At 62.8% G+C, this 22535-nt stretch overlaps 1 protein-coding gene across 1 annotated transcript; it reads right to left on the minus strand.

Annotated features, from left to right (window-relative positions):
• Positions 1–496: 496 nt before the first annotated feature.
• On the minus strand, positions 497–22495 carry LOC132805572 (AN1-type zinc finger protein 6-like). Its single transcript, XM_060820701.1, has 5 exons — positions 22327–22495; positions 21671–21800; positions 19766–19827; positions 18877–18993; positions 497–2052 (listed from the first exon to the last, which is right to left on the minus strand). Exons 1-5 carry the CDS (start codon positions 22475–22477, stop codon positions 1904–1906), a joined length of 609 nt encoding a protein of 202 aa, XP_060676684.1. The 5' UTR covers positions 22478–22495; the 3' UTR covers positions 497–1903.
• Between the last annotated feature and the right edge of the window lie 40 nt (positions 22496–22535).

Genomic DNA, 22535 nt, shown 5'->3' on the forward strand with positions numbered 1-22535 from the left:
TCGCCCACCTCCAACCCCCGCTCCCCCACCTACACCCCCCCACCTCCAACACCCCTCCCCCACCTACACCCCCCACCTCCACCCCTCCAAACGCCCCCACCACCAAACCTCCCCACCTCCACCCCTCCCCACCTTCAAATCCCCCCACCTCCAAACCATCCCCACCCCCCAACCCCCCACCTCCACCCCCCAACCCCCCACCTCCACACCCCCTCCCCACCTCCACACCCCCTCCCCACCTCCACACCCCATCCCCCACCACCCCCTCCCACCCTGGTCAGGGCTGGGCCCTCAGCTCCAATGGAAGCCTGTTTTGGGAGAGGAGTGGGAGTTGGATCGAAGTTGACGCGGGCCTGGACGGAGTGGGCCGGAAGTCCTTCGGTGACCCGCAGAGGTGGTCAACAGCACAACCCGGACAAGAAATGGGGGCTTGGGGGAGGGGTGGGCGAGGAGGAGGAGGAGGAGAGAGAGAGAGAGAGAGAATGTGGAAACAACGTAAATCCATCTCAAATTTTATTTCAATCGCTCACGACCCCGCTAGGTGCGCGCACACACACACGCACGCGCGCACACACACACACGCACACACACACACACACACCTCACCGCAGGAACCGGGCCTGACATCACAGCAGGGAACGATGGGCCCCGTCCGTATCTCTCTTGCTGCACGGGGGTCTCCCAGTTTATACTCTGACCTCGATTCCTCCATTCGAGGGAAGGGAGGATTTCCCCACCCCAGCCCAGCGACACACGTCCCATCATTTAATCCCCTCTCGCTCTTACCCCCTGCCTTCGAGAGTCCTTCAACAATGACTCCCCTTCGCGGGTGGTCGAGAGGAGGCTGGAGAAACTCAGCAGGTCTGACAGCATCCATGCAAAAGAGAGAGAGAGAAGAGGGAGAGAGAGAAAGAGAGAGAGAAAGAGAAAAGAGGGAGAGTGAAAGAGAGAGGGAAGGGGGGGAGAGAGAGAGAGAGAGAGAGAGAGAAGAGGGAGAGAGAGAGACAGAGACGGACAGAGAGAGAGAGAGAGAGAGAGAGAGAGAGAGACAGAGACAGACAGACAGAGAGAGAGAGAAGAGGGGGAGAGAGAGAGAGACAGAGAGAGACAGAAAAAAAGAAACAGGGTTCGTGTCTCATGTCCAAAACAGAAATTGCTGGAGAAATTCAGCAGGTCTGCGCGTGCGAGAGAGAGAGCGAGCAAGCGACAGAGAAACCGGGTTTGCGTCTCATCTCTGAAATAGAAATTACAGAAACCGAGTAGGCAAGGCAGTTTTCCTTTCTCTCTCTCTCTCTCTCTCTCCCTGCACCTGACCTGTTGAGTTCCCTCAGCAATTTTCTGGGTTTCGGCTCGAATGTCAAGCGCTGGTTCGTCGTCCTTCCAGCCTCTCCCCTCAACTTCCAGCCGCGGACTCTGACTCGCTCTCTATCTGTCAGACCTGCTGAGTTTTTCCAGCTGGGAGGCATTTGGAGGTTACCTGAAAGTGGGGGAGACGGGACAGAGAGAGAGAGATAGCGGACAGGGTGAGAGGCCTCCGTGCTAACTATAATTGGAGACAGTAGCCGTGGAGGGAGTGTGGGGCTGGAAGAAAGAGAGATTGTGGTGATTGATTATTCAATTTGCAAAAGGGACTTTGAAAAGCACAATTGGCAAAACCGGCAGAGGCTAACAGAGATGGGCCAGCAGCAACGTGCTCCCCTCTGTGCTCCACCACGATCTGAAATGTTTAAAACACACGCACGCACGCGCACACTCAACTTACAGAAAGCAAGAGATAAACCGACTAAATCCAGGGAGAGAGAAATCAAAACGAAAAGGGGGGGGAAACCAAAAGAGAAAATGAAGTAGATAATGTTTTGAGTCATGCAGAAACGGTGTTTATTTGGGGATCCCGGTCTGGTCTCTATATCTTCTGCAGCTTCTCACCCACCACCATGGGGTTCTCCTTGCGTAGTTTCTCAGCAGCATCAGCTTTGTAATCAAAGCAGCAATTGTGCATGTCCGAGTATCGGTGAACAGAGCAGTACAGGTTCCCACAGCGACATTCAAACCCTGCCAAGGGACACAACCACACACAGCAGTCAGGGGGGAGGCGGAGGGTCGCTCACCGCGCACCCGCACACCCACACACACACACACCCTGCACAACCACACACAGCAGTCAGGGGGGAGGCGGAGGGTCGCTCACCGCGCACCCGCACACACACACACACACACCCCGCACAACCACACACAGCAGTCAGGGGGGAGGCGGAGGGTCGCTCACCGCGCACCCACACACCCCGCACAACCACACACAGCAGTCAGGGGGGAGGCGGAGGGTCGCTCACCGCGCACCCGCACACACACACACACACACCCCGCACAACCACACACAGCAGTCAGCGGGGAGGCGGAGGGTCGCTCACCGCGCACCCACACACACACACACACACACACACACACACCCCGCACAACCACACACAGCAGTCAGGGGGGAGGCGGAGGGTCGCTCACCGCGCACTCACACACACACACACACCCCGCACAACCACACACAGCAGTCAGGGGGGAGGCGGAGGGTCGCTCACCGCGCACACACACACACACACACCCACACACCCCGCACAACCACACACAGCAGTCAGGGGGGAGGCGGAGGGTCGCTCACCGCGCACCCACACACACCACACACACACACACACACACACACACACACCCCACACAACCACACACAGCAGTCGGGGGGAGGCGGAGGGTCGCTCACCGCGCACCCACACACCACCCACACACACACACCCCGCACACTGTCCCTACACACACACACCCGCACACTGTACCCACACACACCACACACAGTCCACACACTGTCCCCACACACACACACATCCCCGCACACTGTCCCCACACACACACACATCCCCGCACACTGTCCTAACACACACCCCCGCACACACACACCCCGCACACTGTCCCCACACACACCACACACACACTGTCCCCACACACACACACCCCGCACAACCACACACAGCAGTCAGGGGGAGGCGGAGGGTCGCTCACCGTGCACCCACACACACAGCCCGCACACTGTCCTAACACACCACACACACACACACACACACTGTCCCCACACACACCACACACACACACACCCGCACACTGTCCCCACACACCACACACAGACACACTGTCCCCCACACACCACACACACACCCCCGCACACTGTCCCCCCACACACCACACACACACATCCCCGCACACTGTCCCCCCACACACCACACACACACCCCGCACACTGTCCCCCCACACACACACACACACATCCCCGCACACTGTCCCCCCACACACCACACACACACCCCGCACACTGTCCCCCCACACACCACACACACATCCCCGCACACTGTCCCCACACACACACACATCCCCGCACACTGTCCTAACACACACCCCCGCACACACACACCCCGCACACTGTCCCCACACACACCACACACACACTGTCCCCACACACACACACCCCGCACAACCACACACAGCAGTCAGGGGGAGGCGGAGGGTCGCTCACCGTGCACCCACACACACAGCCCGCACACTGTCCTAACACACCACACACACACACACACACACTGTCCCCACACACACCACACACACACACACCCGCACACTGTCCCCACACACCACACACAGACACACTGTCCCCCACACACCACACACACACCCCGCACACTGTCCCCCCACACACACACACACACATCCCCGCACACTGTCCCCCCACACACCACACACACACACCCCCGTACACTGTCCCCACACACACCACACACACCACACACCCCCGTACACTGTCTCCCCACACACCACACACACACACCCCCGTACACTGTCCCCCCACACACCACACACACACACCCCCGCACACTGTCCCCACACACACCACACACACACACCCCCGCACACTGTCCCCACACACACACCCCCCCGTACACTGTCCCCCCACACACACACACCCCCCCGTACACTGTCCCCCCACACACCACACACACACACCCCCGCACACTGTCCCCACACACACCACACACACACACCCCCGCACACTGTCCCCACACACACCACACACACACACCCCCGCACACTGTCCCCACACACACACACACCCCCGCACACTGTCCCCACACACACCACACCCCCGCACACTGTCCCCACACACACCACACCCCCGCACACTGTCCCCCCACACACACACACACCCCCGTACACTGTCCCCACACACACCACACACACACACCCCCGCACACTGTCCCCACACACACCACACACACACCCCCCTGCACACTGTCCCCACACACACCACACACACACACCCCCGTACACTGTCCCCCCACACACCACCCACACACACCCCCGTACACTGTCCCCCCACACACCACACACACACACCCCCGCACACTGTCCCCCCACACACCACCCCCACACACACACACCACCCGCACACTGTCCCCCCACACACCGTCCCCACACACACCACACACACACCCCCACACACACCCACCCCCGTACACTGTCCCCACACACACACCCCCACACACTGTCCCCACACACACCACCCACACACACACCCCCACACACTGTCCCCACACACACCACCCACACACACACCCCCGCACACTGTCCCCACACACACCACCCACACACACACCCCCGCACACTGTCCCCACACACACACCCCCACACACACCACACACACCCCCACACACTGTCCCCACACACACCACCCACACACACACCCCCACACACTGTCCCCACACACACCACCCACACACACACCCCCGCACACTGTCCCCACACACACCACCCACACACACACCCCCGCACACTGTCCCCACACACACCACACACACACACACCCCCGCACACTGTCCCCACACACACCACACACACACACCCCGTACACTGTCCCCACACACACCACCCACACACACACCCCCGCACACTGTCCCCACACACACCACACACACACACCCCCGCACACTGTACCCCCACACACCACACACACACACCCCCGTACACTGTCCCCACACACACCACCCACACACACACCCCCGCACACTGTCCCCACACACACCACACACACACACCCCCGCACACTGTCCCCCCACACACCACACACACACCCCCCCGCACACTGTCCCCCCACACACCACACACACACACCCCGCACACTGTCCCCCCACACACCACACACACACACCCCCGTACACTGTCCCCACACACACCACCCACACACACCCCCGTACACTGTCCCCACACACACCACACACACACACCCCCCGCACACTGTCCCCCCACACACACCACACACACACACCCCCGCACACTGTCCCCCCACACACCACACACACACATACCCCCACACACTGTCCCCACACACACCACACACACACATCCCCACACACACCACCCATACACACACCCCCACACACTGTCCCCCCACACACCACACACACACACCTCCACACACTGTCCCCCCACACACCACACACACACCCCCCCGTACACTGTCCCCCCACACACCACACACACACCCCCCCGTACACTGTCCCCACACACACCACCCACACACACCCCCCCGCACACTGTCCCCACACACACCACCCACACACACCCCCCCGCACACTGTCCCCACACACACCACACACACACCCCCCCACACACTGTCCCCACACACACACACCCCCACACACTGTCCCCCCACACACCACACACACACACCCCCGTACACTGTCCCCACACACACCACCCACACACACACCCCCGTACACTGTCCCCACACACACCACACACACACACCCCCGCACAACCACACACAGCAGTCAGGGGGAGGCGGAGGGTCGCTCACCGCACACACACACACACACACACATACACACACACACACCCCGCACAACCACACACAGCAGTCAGGGGGGAGGCGGAGGGTCGCTCACCGCGCACCCACACACCACCCACACACACACACCCCGCACACTGTCCCCACACACACACACCCGCACACTGTACCCACACACACCACACACAGTCCACACACTGTCCCCACACACACACACATCCCCGCACACTGTCCCCACACACACACACACATCCCCGCACACTGTCCTAACACACACCCCCGCACACACACACCCCGCACACTGACCCCACACACACCACACACACACTGTCCCCACACACACACACCCCGCACAACCACACACAGCAGTCAGGGGGAGGCGGAGGGTCGCTCACCGTGCACCCACACACCACCCACACACACAGCCCGCACACTGTCCTAACACACCACACACACACACACACACACACTGTCCCCACACACACCACACACACACACACACCCGCACACTGTCCCCACACACCACACACAGACACACTGTCCCCACACACACCACACACACACATCCCCGTACACTGTCCCCACACACACACCCCCGTACACTGTCCCCCCACACACCACACACACACCCCCGCACACTGTCCCCCCACACACCACACACACACACCCCCGCACACTGTCCCCCCACACACCACCGTACACTGTCCCCCACACACCACACACACACACCCCCACACACTGTCCCCCCACACACCACACACACACACCCCCGCACACTGTCCCCCCACACACCACCGTACACTGTCCCCCACACACCACACACACACCCCCGCACACTGTCCCCCCACACACCACACACACACATCCCCGCACACTGTCCCCACACACACCACCGTACACTGTCCCCCACACACCACACACACACCCCGCACACTGTCCCCACACACACCACACACACACACCCCCGTACACTGTCCCCCCACACACCACACACACACACCCCCGCACACTGTCCCCACACACACCACACACACACACCCCCGCACACTGTCCCCCCACACACACACACACCCCCGTACACTGTCCCCACACACACCACACACACACACACCCCCGTACACTGTCCCCACACACACCACACACACACACACCCCCGTACACTGTCCCCACACACACCACACACACACACCCCCGTACACTGTCCCCACACACACACCCCCGCACACTGTCCCCCCACACACACCCCCGCACACCCGTACACTGTCCCCCCACACACACACACACACCCGTACACTGTCCCCACACACACCACACACAACACCCCCGCACACTGTCCCCCCACACACACACACCCCCGCACACTGTCCCCCCACACACACACACACACCCGTACACTGTCCCCACACACACCACACACACACCCCCCCGCACACTGTCCCCACACACACCACACCCCCGCACACTGTCCCCCCACACACCACCCACACACACACACCCCGTACACTGTCCCCCCACACACCACACACACACACCCCCGCACACTGTCCCCCCACACACCACCCACACCACACACCCCCGTACACTGTCCCCCCACACACCACACACACACACACCACCCGCACACTGTCCCCCCACACACACCCGTACACTGTCCCCACACACACCACACACACACACACCCCGCACACTGTCCCCCCACACACCACCCCCACACACACACACCACCCGCACACTGTCCCCCCACACACCGTCCCCACACACACACCCCCACACACACCCCCGTACACTGTCCCCACACACACCCCCACACACACACCCCCACACACTGTCCCCACACACACCCCCACACACACACCCCCACACACCGTCCCCACACACACCACACACACACCCCCACACACACCCACCCCCGTACACTGTCCCCACACACACCCCCACACACCCACCCCCGTACACTGTCCCCACACACACCCCCACACACACACCCCCACACACTGTCCCCACACACACCACCCACACACACACCCCCACACACTGTCCCCACACACACACCCCCACACACACCACACACACACCCCCACACACTGTCCCCACACACACCACCCACACACACTGTCCCCACACACACCACACACACACACCCCGTACACTGTCCCCACACACACCACCCACACACACACCCCCGCACACTGCCCCCCACACACCACACACACACCCCCGCACACTGTCCCCCCACACACCACACACACACCCCCGCACACTGTCCCCACACACACCACACACACACACCCCCGCACACTGTCCCCCCACACACCACACACACACACCCCGTACACTGTCCCCACACACACCACCCACACACACACCCCCGCACACTGTCCCCCCACACACCACACACACACACCCCCGCACACTGTCCCCCCACACACCACACACACACCCCCCCGTACACTGTCCCCCACACACCACACACACACCCCCCGTACACTGTCCCCCCACACACCACCCACACACACACCCGCACACTGTCCCCCCACACACCACACACACACCCCCCCGTACACTGTCCCCCCACACACCACACACACACCCCCCCGTACACTGTCCCCACACACACCACCCACACACCCCCCCCCGCACACTGTCCCCACACACACCACACACACACCCCCCCACACACACACCCCCACACACTGTCCCCCCACACACCACACACACACACCCCCGTACACTGTCCCCACACACACCACCCACACACACACCCCCGTACACTGTCCCCACACACACCACACACACACACCCCCGCACACTGTCCCCCCACACACACCCCCGCACACTGTCCCCCCACACACCACACACACACACCCCCGCACACTGTCCCCCCACACACATCACACACACACACCCCGCACACTGTCCCCACACACACCACCCACACAATGTCCCCACACACACCACCCACACACACCCCCGCACACTGTCCCCCCACACACTGTCCCCACACACACCCCCGCACACTGTCCCCACACACACCACCCACACAATGTCCCCACACTCATCCCACACACTGTCCCCCCACACACCACACACACACACACCCCCGCACACTGTCCCCACACACACCACCCACACACACATCCCCGCACAATGTCCCCACACACCACCCACACACACCCCCGCACACTGTCCCCCCACACACTGTCCCCACACACACCCCCGCACACTGTCCCCCCACACACCACCCACACACACCCCCGCACACTGTCCCCCCACACACCACCCACACCACACACCCCCGTACACTGTCCCCCCACACACCACACACACACACACCCCCGTACACTGTCCCCCCACACACCACACACCCCCGTACACTGTCCCCCCACACACCACACACACACACATCCCCGCACACTGTCCCCACACACACACACACACACACACCCCCGCACACTGTCCCCACACACACACACCCCCGCACACTGTCCCCCCACACACCACCCACACACACCCCCGCACACTGTCCCCCCACACACCACCCACACACACCCCCGCACACTGTCCCCCCACACACCACCCACACACACCCCCGCACACTGTCCCCCCCACACCACCCACACACACCGTCCCCCCACACACCACCCACACACTGTCCCCCCACACACCACCCACACACACCCCCACACACTACACACACACACCCCCACACACTGTCCCCCCACAGACCACACACACACACACCCACACACTGTCCCCCCACACACCACACACACACACCCCCGCACACTGTCCCCACACACACACACCCCCGCACACTGTCCCCCCACAGACCACACACACACCCCCCCCACACTGTCCCCACACACACCACCCACACACACCCCCGCACACTGTCGCCCCACACACCACCCACACACACCCCCGCACACTGTCGCCCCACACACCACCCACACACACACCCGTACACTGTCCCCCCACACACCACACACACACACCCCCGCACACTGTCCCCACACACACCACACACACACACCCCGTACAATGTCCCCACACACACCACACACACACCCCCCCGCACACTGTCCCCCCACACACACCCCCGTACACTGTCCCCCCACACACCACACACACACACCCCCGTACACTGTCCCCCCACACACCACACACACACACCCCCGTACACTGTCCCCCCACACACCACACACACACCCCCCCGTACACTGTCCCCCAACACACCACACACACACACCCCCGCACACTGTCCCCACACACACCACACACACACCCCCGTACACTGTCCCCACACACACCACACACACACCCCCCCGTACACTGTCCCCCCACACACCACACACACACCCCCGCACACTGTCCCCACACACACCACACACACACACCCGCGTACACTGTCCCCCCACACACACACACACCCCCGCACACTGTCCCCACACACACCACACACACACACCCCCGTACACTGTCCCCACACACACCACACACACACACCCCCGTACACTGTCCCCACACACACCACCCACACACCCCCCCCCACACACCACACACACCACACACCCCCGTACACTGTCCCCACACACACCACACACACACACACCCCCGTACACTGTCCCCCCACACACCACACACACACACCCCCGTACACTGTCCCCCCACACACACCACCCCCACACACCCCGTACACTGTCCCCCCACACACCACACACCCCCGTACACTGTCCCCCCACACACCACCCACACACACCCCCGCACACTGTTCCCCCACACACCCCCGCATACTGTCCCTCCACACACCACCCACACACACCCCCGCACACTGTCCCTCCACACACCACCCACACACACCCCGCACACTGTCCCCCCACACACCACCCACACACACCCCCGCACACTGTCCCCCCACACACCACCCACACACACCCCCGCACACTGTCCCCCCACACACCACCCACACACTGTCCCCCCACACACCACACACACACACCCCCACACACTGTCCCCCCACACACCACACACACACACACACCCACACACTGTCCCCCCACACACCACACACACACACCCCCGCACACTGTCCCCCCACAGACCACACACACACACCCCCGCACACTGTCCCCACACACACCACCCACACACACACCCGCACACTGTCCCCCCACACACCACACACACACACCCCCGCACACTGCCCCCCAACACACCACACACACACACCCCCGCACACTGTCCCCACACACACCACACACACACACCCCGTACACTGTCCCCACACACACCACACACACACACCCCCGCACACTGTCCCCACACACACACACCCCCGTACACTGTCCCCCCACACACCACACACACACACACCCCCGCACACTGTCCCCCCACACACCACACACACACACCCCGTACACTGTCCCCACACACACCACCCACACACACACCCCCGTACACTGTCCCCACACACACCACACACACACACCCCCGCACACTGTCCCCCCACACACACCACACACACACACCCCCGCACACTGTCCCCCCACACACCACACACACACACCCCCACACACACCACACACACACATCCCCGCACACTGTCCCCCCACACACCACACACACACCTCCACACACTGTCCCCCCACACACCACACACACACCCCCTCGTACACTGTCCCCCCACACACCACACACACACCCCCCCGTACACTGTCCCCACACACACCACCCACACACACCCCCCCGCACACTGTCCCCACACACACCACACACACACACCCCCGCACACTGTCCCCCCACACACCCCCCCGCACACTGTCCCCCCACACACCACACACACACACCCCCGTACACTGTCCCCACACACACCACCCACACACACACCCCCGCACACTGTCCCCCCACACACCACACACACACACCCCCGCACACTGTCCCCCCACACACTGTCCCCACACACACCCCCGCACACTGTCCCCACACACACCACCCACACAATGTCCCCACACACATCCCACACACTGTCCCCCCACACACCACACACACACACACCCCCGCACACTGTCCCCACACACACCACCCACACACACATCCCCGCACAATGTCCCCACACACCACCCACACACACCCCCGCACACTGTCCCCCCACACCACCCACACACACCCCCGCACACTGTCCCCCCACACACCACCCACACACACCCCCGCACACTGTCCCCCCACACACCACCCACACACACCCCCGCACACTGTCCCCCCACACACCACCCACACACCACACACACCACACACCCCCGTACACTGTCCCCCCACACACCACACACACACACACCCCCGTACACTGTCCCCCCACACACCACACACCCCCGTACACTGTCCCCCCACACACCACACACACACACATCCCCGCACACTGTCCCCACACACACACACACACACACCCCCGCACACTGTCCCCACACACACACACCCCCGCACACTGTCCCCCCACACACACCCACACACACCCCCGCACACTGTCCCCCCACACACCACCCACACACACCCCCGCACACTGTCCCCCCACACACCACCCACACACACCCCGCACACTGTCCCCCCACACACCACCCACACACACCGTCCCCCCACACACCACCCACACACTGTCCCCCCACACACCACCCACACACTGTCCCCCCACACACCACCCACACACACCCCACACACTACACACACACACCCCCACACACTGTCCCCCCACACACCACACACACACACACCCACACACTGTCCCCCCACACACCACACACACACACCCCCGCACACTGTCCCCACACACACACACCCCCGCACACTGTCCCCCCACAGACCACACACACCCCCCCCCGCACACTGTCCCCACACACACCACCCACACACACCCCCGCACACTGTCGCCCCACACACCACCCACACACACCCCCGCACACTGTCGCCCCACACACCACCCACACACACACCCGTACACTGTCCCCCCACACACCACACACACACACCCCCGCACACTGTCCCCACACACACCACACACACACACCCCGTACAATGTCCCCACACACACCACACACACACCCCCCCGCACACTGTCCCCCCACACACCCCCGTACACTGTCCCCCCACACACCACACACACACACCCCCGTACACTGTCCCCCCACACACCACACACACACACCCCCGTACACTGTCCCCCCACACACCACACACACACACCCCCGCACACTGTCCCCACACACACCACACACACACACCCGCGTACACTGTCCCCACACACACACACCCCCCCGCACACTGTCCCCACACACACCACAACACACACACCCCCGTACACTGTCCCCACACACACCACACACACACACCCCCGTACACTGTCCCCACACACACCACACACACACACCCCCGTACACTGTCCCCACACACACCACCCACACACCCCCCCCCCACACACCACACACACCACACCCCCCCCGTACACTGTCCCCACACACACCACACACACACACACCCCCGTACACTGTCCCCCCACACACCACACACACACACCCCCGTACACTGTCCCCCCACACACCACACACTCCCGTACACTGTCCCCCCACACACCACCCACACACACCCCCGCACACTGTCCCCCCACACACCCCCGCACACTGTCCCTCCACACACCACCCACACACACCCCCGCACACTGTCCCTCCACACACCACCCACACACACCCCCGCACACTGTCCCCCCACACACCACCCACACACACCCCCGCACACTGTCCCCCCACACACCACCCACACACACCCCCGCACACTGTCCCCCCACACACCACCCACACACACCCCCGCACACTGTCCCCCCACACACCACCCACACACTGTCCCCCCACACACCACACACACACACCCCACACACTGTCCCCCCACACACCACACACACACACACACCCACACACTGTCCCCCACACACCACACACACACACCCCCGCACACTGTCCCCCCACAGACCACACACACACACCCCCGCACACTGTCCCCACACACACCACCCACACACACACCCGCACACTGTCCCCCCACACACCACACACACACACCCCCGCACACTGCCCCCCCACACACCACACACACACACCCCCGCACACTGTCCCCACACACACCACACACACACACCCCGTACACTGTCCCCACACACACCACACACACACACACCCCCGCACACTGTCCCCACACACACACACCCCCGCACACTGTCCCCCCACAGACCACACACACACACCCCCGCACACTGTCCCCCCACACACCACACACACACACACCCCCGTACACTGTCCCCACACACACCACCCACACACCCCCCCCCCACACACCACACACACCACACACCCCCGTACACTGTCCCCACACACACCACACACACACCCCCCCGCACACTGTCCCCCCACACACCACACACACACACCCCCGCACACTGTCCCCCCACACACCACACACACACACCCCCGCACACTGTCCCCACACACACACACCCCCGCACACTGTCCCCCCACAGACCACACACACACCCCCCGCACACTGTCCCCACACACACCACCCACACACACCCCCGCACACTGTCGCCCCACACACCACCCACACACACCCCCGCACACTGTCGCCCCACACACCACCCACACACACACCCGTACACTGTCCCCCCACACACCACACACACACACCCCGTACAATGTCCCCACACACACCACACACACACCCCCCCGCACACTGTCCCCCCACACACACCCCCGTACACTGTCCCCCCACACACCACACACACACACCCCCGTACACTGTCCCCACACACACCACACCCCCGCACACTGTCCCCCCACACACACACACACACCCCCGTACACTGTCCCCACACACACCACACACACACACCCCCGTACACTGTCCCCACACACACCACCCACACACCCCCCCCCCCACACACCACACACACCACACCCCCCCGTACACTGTCCCCACACACACCACACACACACACACCCCCGTACACTGTCCCCACACACACCACCCACACACACCCCCGCACACTGTCCCCCCACACACCACCCCCACACACCCCCGTACACTGTCCACCCACACACCACACACCCCCGTACACTGTCCCCCCACACACCACCCACACACACCCCCGCACACTGTCCCACCACACACCCCCGCACACTGTCCCTCCACACACCACCCACACACACCCCCGCACACTGTCCCTCCACACACCACCCACACACACCCCCGCACACTGTCCCCCCACACACCACCCACACACACCCCCGCACACTGTCCCCCCACACACCACCCACACACACCCCCGCACACTGTCCCCCCACACACCACCCACACACTGTCCCCCCACACACCACACACACACCCCCACACACTGTCCCCCCACACACCACACACACACACACACCCACACACTGTCCCCACACACACCACACACACACACCCCCGCACAATGTCCCCACACACACCACACACACACACCCCCGCACACTGTCCCCCCACACACACACACACACACACTGTCCCCCCACACACCACACACACACACCCCCGCACACTGTCCCCCCACAGACCACACACACACACCCCCGCACACTGTCCCCACACACACCACCCACACACACACCCGCACACTGTCCCCCCACACACCACACACACACACCCCCGCACACTGCCCCCCCCACACCACACACACACACCCCCGCACACTGTCCCCACACACACACACCCCGTACACTGTCCCCACACACACCACACACACACACCCCCGCACACTGTCCCCACACACACACCCCCCCGTACACTGTCCCCCCACACACCACACACACACACACCCCCGCACACTGTCCCCCCACACACCACACACACACACCCCCGTACACTGTCCCCACACACACCACCCACACACACACCCCCGTACACTGTCCCCACACACACCACACACACACACCCCCGCACACTGTCCCCCCACACACACCACACACACACACCCCCGCACACTGTCCCCCCACACACCACACACACACACACACCCCCACACACTGTCCCCCCACACACCACACACACACATCCCCACACACACCACACACACACACATCCCCGCACACTGTCCCCCCACACACCACACACACACCCCCCCGTACACTGTCCCCCCACACACCACACACACAAACCCCCACACACTGTCCCCCCACACACCACACACACACACCCCCGCACACTGTCCCCACACACACCACACACACACCCCCCCGTACACTGTCCCCACACACACCCCCCCGCACACTGTCCCCCCACACACCACACACACACACCCCCGTACACTGTCCCCACACACACACCCCCGCACACTGTCCCCACACACACCACCCACACACACCCCCCCGCACACTGTCCCCACACACACCACACACACACACCCCCGTACACTGTCCCCACACACACCACACACACACACACCCCCGTACACTGTCCCCCCACACACACCCCCGCACACTGTCCCCCCACACACCACACACACACACCCCCGCACACTGTCCCCCCACACACCACACACACACACACCCCCGCACACTGTCCCCCCACACACATCACACACACACACCCCCGCACACTGTCCCCACACACACCACCCACACAATGTCCCCACACACACCACCCACACACACCCCCGCACACTGTCCCCCCACACACTGTCCCCACACACACCCCCGCACACTGTCCCCACACACACCACCCACACAATGTCCCCACACACATCCCACACACTGTCCCCCCACACACCACACACACACACACCCCCGCACACTGTCCCCACACACACCACCCACACACACATCCCCGCACAATGTCCCCACACACCACCCACACACACCCCCGCACACTGTCCCCCCACACCACCCACACACACCCCCCGCACACTGTCCCCCCACACACCACCCACACACACCCCCGCACACTGTCCCCCCACACACCACACACACCACACACCCCCGTACACTGTCCCCCCACACACCACACACACACACACCCCCGTACACTGTCCCCCCACACACCACACACCCCCGTACACTGTCCCCCCACACACCACACACACACACATCCCCGCACACTGTCCCCACACACACACACACACACACCCCCGCACACTGTCCCCACACACACACACCCCCGCACACCGTCCCCCCACACACCACCCACACACTGTCCCCCCACACACCACCCACACACACCCCCACACACTACACACACACACCCCCACACACTGTCCCCCCACACACCCCCGTACACTGTCCCCCCACACACCACACACACACACCCCCGTACACTGTCCCCACACACACCACCCACACACACCCCCGTACACTGTCCCCACACACACCACACACACACCCCCCCGCACACTGTCCCCCCACACACCACACACACACACCCCCGCACACTGTCCCCCCACACACTGTCCCCCCACACACACACCCCCGCACACTGTCCCCCCACACACCCCCGCACACTGTCCCCCCACACACACACCACCCGCACACTGTCCCCCCACACACCGTCCCCACACACACCACACACACACCCCCACACACTGTCCCCACACACACCACACACACACACACCCCCGTACACTGTCCCCACACACACCACACACACACCCCCACACACTGTCCCCACACACACACCCCCACACACTGTCCCCACACACACACCCCCACACACTGTCCCCACACACACACCCCCACACACCCCCACACACTGTCCCCACACACACCCCCGTACACTGTCCCCACACACACCACACACACCCCCGTACACTGTCCCCACACACACCACACACACCCCCACACACTGTCCCCACACACACACCCCCACACACTGTCCCCACACACACCACACACACACACCCCCGTACACTGTCCCCACACACACCACACACACACACCCCCGTACACTGTCCCCACACACACCACACACACACACCCCCGCACACTGTCCCCACACACACACACCCCCCGCACTGTCCCCACACACACACACACCCCGCGCACTGTCCCCACACACACACACCCCACGCACTGTCCCCACACACACACACCCCACGCACTGTCCCCACACACACACACCCCACGCACTGTCCCCGCACACAGCCCCCGCACACAGCCCCCGCACACACACACACACACCCCCGCACATTGTCCCCACACACAGCCCCCGCACACACACACACCCCCGCACACTGTCCCCCCACACACCACCCACACACACACCCCCGCACACTGTCCCCCCACACACCACCCACACACACACACATCCCCGCACACTGTCCCCCCACACATCACACACACACACACACACCCCCCGCACACTGTCCCCACCCCCACACACACCACCCACACACACCCCCGCACACTGTCCCCACCCCCACACACACACCCCCGTACACTGTCCCCGCACACCCTCCGACAGCGTCCACTCGCTCAGCACTGACCCTCCCAAAGCACCCACTCCCTCAGCACTGACCCTCCCACAGCGCCCACTCCCTCAGCACTGACCCTCCGACAGCACCCACTCCCTCAGCACTGACCCTCCCACAGCGCCCGCTCCCTCAGCACTGACCCTGTGACAGCACCCACTCCCTCAGCACTGACCCTCCCACAGCGCCCACTCCCTCAGCACTGACCCTGTGACAGCACCCACTCCCTCAGCACTGACCCTCCCACAGCGCTCGCTCCCTCAGCACTGACCCTGTGACAGCGCCCACTCCCTCAGCACTGACCCTCCCACAGCGCCCACTCCCTCAGCACTGACCCTCCCACAGCACCCACTCCCTCAGTGCTGACTAAAACAGCATCTTAAAGAGGGGTCTGACCCCCACTGCCCCTGGACGGGGTCCCGAGCCCGGGTTGGGCTGGGGCGAACAGCACCTGCCCCTCGGTCTCCCTCACCCGTCAGGCCAACCTTCTTCTTGCACAAGAAACACCGATTCCGTTTTTTGTTCTTCTCCGGGGATTTTTCCGGATCATCTTGGGATCCCTGTGGATCGTCGGCTGCTGATGACGAAGCTGTGAGAGAGACAGAGCGAGAGCGCGAGAATGAGAGAGAGAGAGAGAGAGAGAGAGAGCGCGCGCGCGAGGGACAGAGCGAGAGAGAGAGAGAGAGAGAGCGCCAGAGAGAGAGAGAGAGAGAGAGGGACAGAGAGAGAGAGAGGGACAGAGAGAGAGAGAGAGAGGGACAGAGAGAGGGAGAGAGAGGGAGAGAGAGGGAGGGAGAGGGAGGGAGAGGGAGGGAGAGGGAGAGACAGAGAGTTACCCAGGGTGGATCCTGGAGAGTGTGTGGAGTCGGGCAATCCTTCCCCTGTGTCACTGGGCCCGGTGCTGCACCAAGGGAGGGTTAATTCTACCCCCTCCCTCCCCACTCCCCGTGGGAGCGAGTCCCCCATTCTCCCCCCTCACTCCCTGTGGGAGCGAGTCCCCCATTCTCTCCCTCCTCTCCCCGTGGGAGCGAGCCCCCCATTCTCCCCCCTCACTCCCCGTGGGAGCGAGTCCCTCATTCTCTCCCTCCTCTCCCCGTGGGAGCGAGCCCCCCATTCTCCCCCCTCACTCCCTGTGGGAGCGAGTCCCCCATTCTCTCCCTCCTCTCCCCGTGGGAGCGAGCCCCCCATTCTCTCCCCTCACTCCCCGTGGGAGCGAGCCCCCCATTCTCCCCCCTCACTCCCCGTGGGAGCGAGTCCCCCATTCTCCCCCTCACTCCCCGTGGGAGCGAATCCCCCATTCTCCCCCCCCCTCACTCCCCGTGAACCCTTGACCTCCCGTGGATGACCCCATTGGCCATTACCTTCCAATGACTCTTCCTTTGGTGACTCTGCAGCTTCCAAGGAGACCGCCTGCAAGGCTGGGCTGGGGAGAGAGGTTGGCACAGAGGGGGTTAAATCCTGGGCACCAGTCTCGCTCCTGTCGTGTCGCAATGATGGACTGCGCGGAAACAGACCCTTCGGCCCAACTCGGCCATGCCAACTCAGCGATCCTAACCTCATCCAGTCCCATTTGCCAGCACTTGGCCCTAAACCCTTCCTATTCATGTCCCCATCCAAATGCTGTCATCGTACCAGCCTCCACCGCTTCCTCTGGCAGCTCATTCCACACACACACCACCCTCTGTGTGAAAACGTTACCTTCCCCCCCCCCCCCCACCTCCTCACAAAGCCCCTCTAGTTTTGGACTTCCCACCCCAGGGAAAAAAAAAGCCTTGTCCATTTATTGTATCCATGCCCCTCGCAACAGAACGTTACAGGAGTAGACAGCTTGAGGCGCCTTGGGGTATTTCTTTTTAAAACAAGTTGCTACAATAGACGCAGCCTGGCCGGGTGTGGTCAACGCTTGCACAGAACATCGCTGTTTCTTCAGTAGTATCAGCTGTTGCTGGGTTCTCAGCAGGGTTCGAAGCTGCTCCACCCTCTCAGAATCGTCTCAATTTCCCCAACCCTGCTCCTCCGGGAGTCACATGGGAGATAGGCCGCTTTTCTGAATCGGCCTTTGTGCCAAAGGGGTGTGTTTAGGGGGTGTGAGCGCACGTTCATGAGCACTAGTCACCGTATCTATTTTTCTGTTAAGTGTTCCAACAGTTACTCCAATTCCTCCTCCTCTTTTTAACTATCGTGCTTTGATTTCAGTCCAATAGCCCGACCAATCGAATTGCACGGGGAACGCCACACCTTCGACAACAGGGAGGGAAGAAAAGAGTTCGGGTTTGGACCACCTTCGGAATATTTTGAGGGGGTCCGGTTCCGACCTTGGCAAAGAAACAAGATGGCTGCCATCCACCATTTTGTTTGTGCCCAACCGTACTGAGGGGACGTGAGCCTTGAAGTTGGAAAGAGCCAATGGCGGTCAAGATGGTCACATCGTTCTCCGCCCCTGGACACAGGTTGGCAAGGGGCAGGAAAGGTCAAAGTGCCAAGGGAGGGCGACATTGATTGGTAGGAGACAGGGAAGGGGGATGTTACATGGGAAGAGCCCATTCCCCATTGGCAGGAGGGTCAGTTGCTGGGTGGGTGGGTGGGTGATCCATGTTGAATAGAATCAGAAAATGGATCCATTTGGTATGGGGCAGGGGAGAAAGGGAGCAGAACGAGTTTGTTGATGCAGTGAGTTGACGGAAGGGAGCATAGTCTTCCGGAAATTTCCGTTGGTGGGGGGGGAGGGGTTTAGAAAATTGGAGATGTACTGGAAAAGGAAGTGGGTGGGGGTGGGTAAGACTGAAGAAAACTGCTGGGGAGGGGGTGGGTGGGGAGGAATCAGCGAGCCCTTGCCCCAAGAGATAGCACGGGAGCCGTGGGGCCGAAAGGCCTCTCCCGCCGCTGCTCGTGAAATGGCCTACGCGCTCTCCGAGAGTTTGCCCCTCCCCACCCCCACCTGGTGGGGGGGGGGGGGGGGGAATGACCCACCAGTAGGAGGTTCCTCACCTACCCGCCCCACCCACCACTCGGTGGGGGGGGGGGAGGGAGGGGGGAAAGAGAGGGAACGGGGGCCGCCATCTTGCCCATTAGAGTTGGTGACGGAGTGGGCAACAGGTCAGTGGGGAGTGCGGGCACGGACCTTCGCCCCTTTTGCCCACTGCGCCCCCCCCCCCCCACACCCTGCCCTTCGGCCCATCTCCCCTCTGCTAGCCCCCTCCCCAACCCCCCAAAACCGCGTAGAGGCGATTTCGTGGGCTTCTCTCAAAATAAAAATGGCCCCTTACCTGGCGCTCTCCAAGACGCCCGGTACCGGCGAGGAGTTGGCAGAGACTGAGACGGGCAAGGGGTCCTGCGGACAGGCCTCCAGGCTCTGAGGGACGGATGGTTCTGTCGGCGTGCTGGCCGCTGTGGTTCCTGTCGATGGGGTGGGGGTGGGGGTGGGGGGGAGGAAGGGGGTAGATGGAACCAGATAAATACCCCTCGGCGAATAGCCTCCCCTCCCCCTCCTCCCCCCCGCCCACAGAGAATGGACCATCGAGGGGGGTGAGGGACTCAGCGCCGAGAGAATGGGACGGGTTACCGAGGTTGAGGGGTGGGGTAGCAGGGGAGGGGGGGGAGAGGGGAAGGGAGTGAAGAGGGAACCTCCCTCGTTGTTTCCCTCCCCCCACCCCCGCAGCATGACGGCCCCAATCCCGCCACCGGGTGGCGCCACTTCAGGCCTCGTTTCCCCCCCCCGAGATCCCGTGACCAAGTCGCACCGTCGAGGGAGAGACAAGATGGATGTCGGGGGCAGCCGAGGGAGCAGTTTCTAGCCCGCGCCCTCCCACCACCCCCCGCCATCTTGACCCTCAGAGCCACCAGCCCCTCCCCCTCCCACCATCCCAAGGGTCGAAGGTCGGCTGACAGGGGTTGAGGGGGATAGGTGGCCATGTTGCCATACCCGTCGGGGTGACTCGCTCGCTGCTGTTCTGTCTCTGCAGGTACTCCTTATAGCAGACAGAACACATGCCGTTGGTGCGGGGGTTCCCATAGAAACCGCATCCCGTCGGACACAACATCGGCACTTGGCTCTGATTGGTCTCCTGCGTCATCTTCCAGCCTCGGCCTGCACCTGGGAGAAACAGGAGCAACAGGGAGAGGGAGAGAGAG

Source organism: Hemiscyllium ocellatum, chromosome 50 (genome assembly GCF_020745735.1).
Source record: "Hemiscyllium ocellatum isolate sHemOce1 chromosome 50, sHemOce1.pat.X.cur, whole genome shotgun sequence".
In the NCBI taxonomy this organism is placed as follows: domain Eukaryota; kingdom Metazoa; phylum Chordata; class Chondrichthyes; order Orectolobiformes; family Hemiscylliidae; genus Hemiscyllium; species Hemiscyllium ocellatum.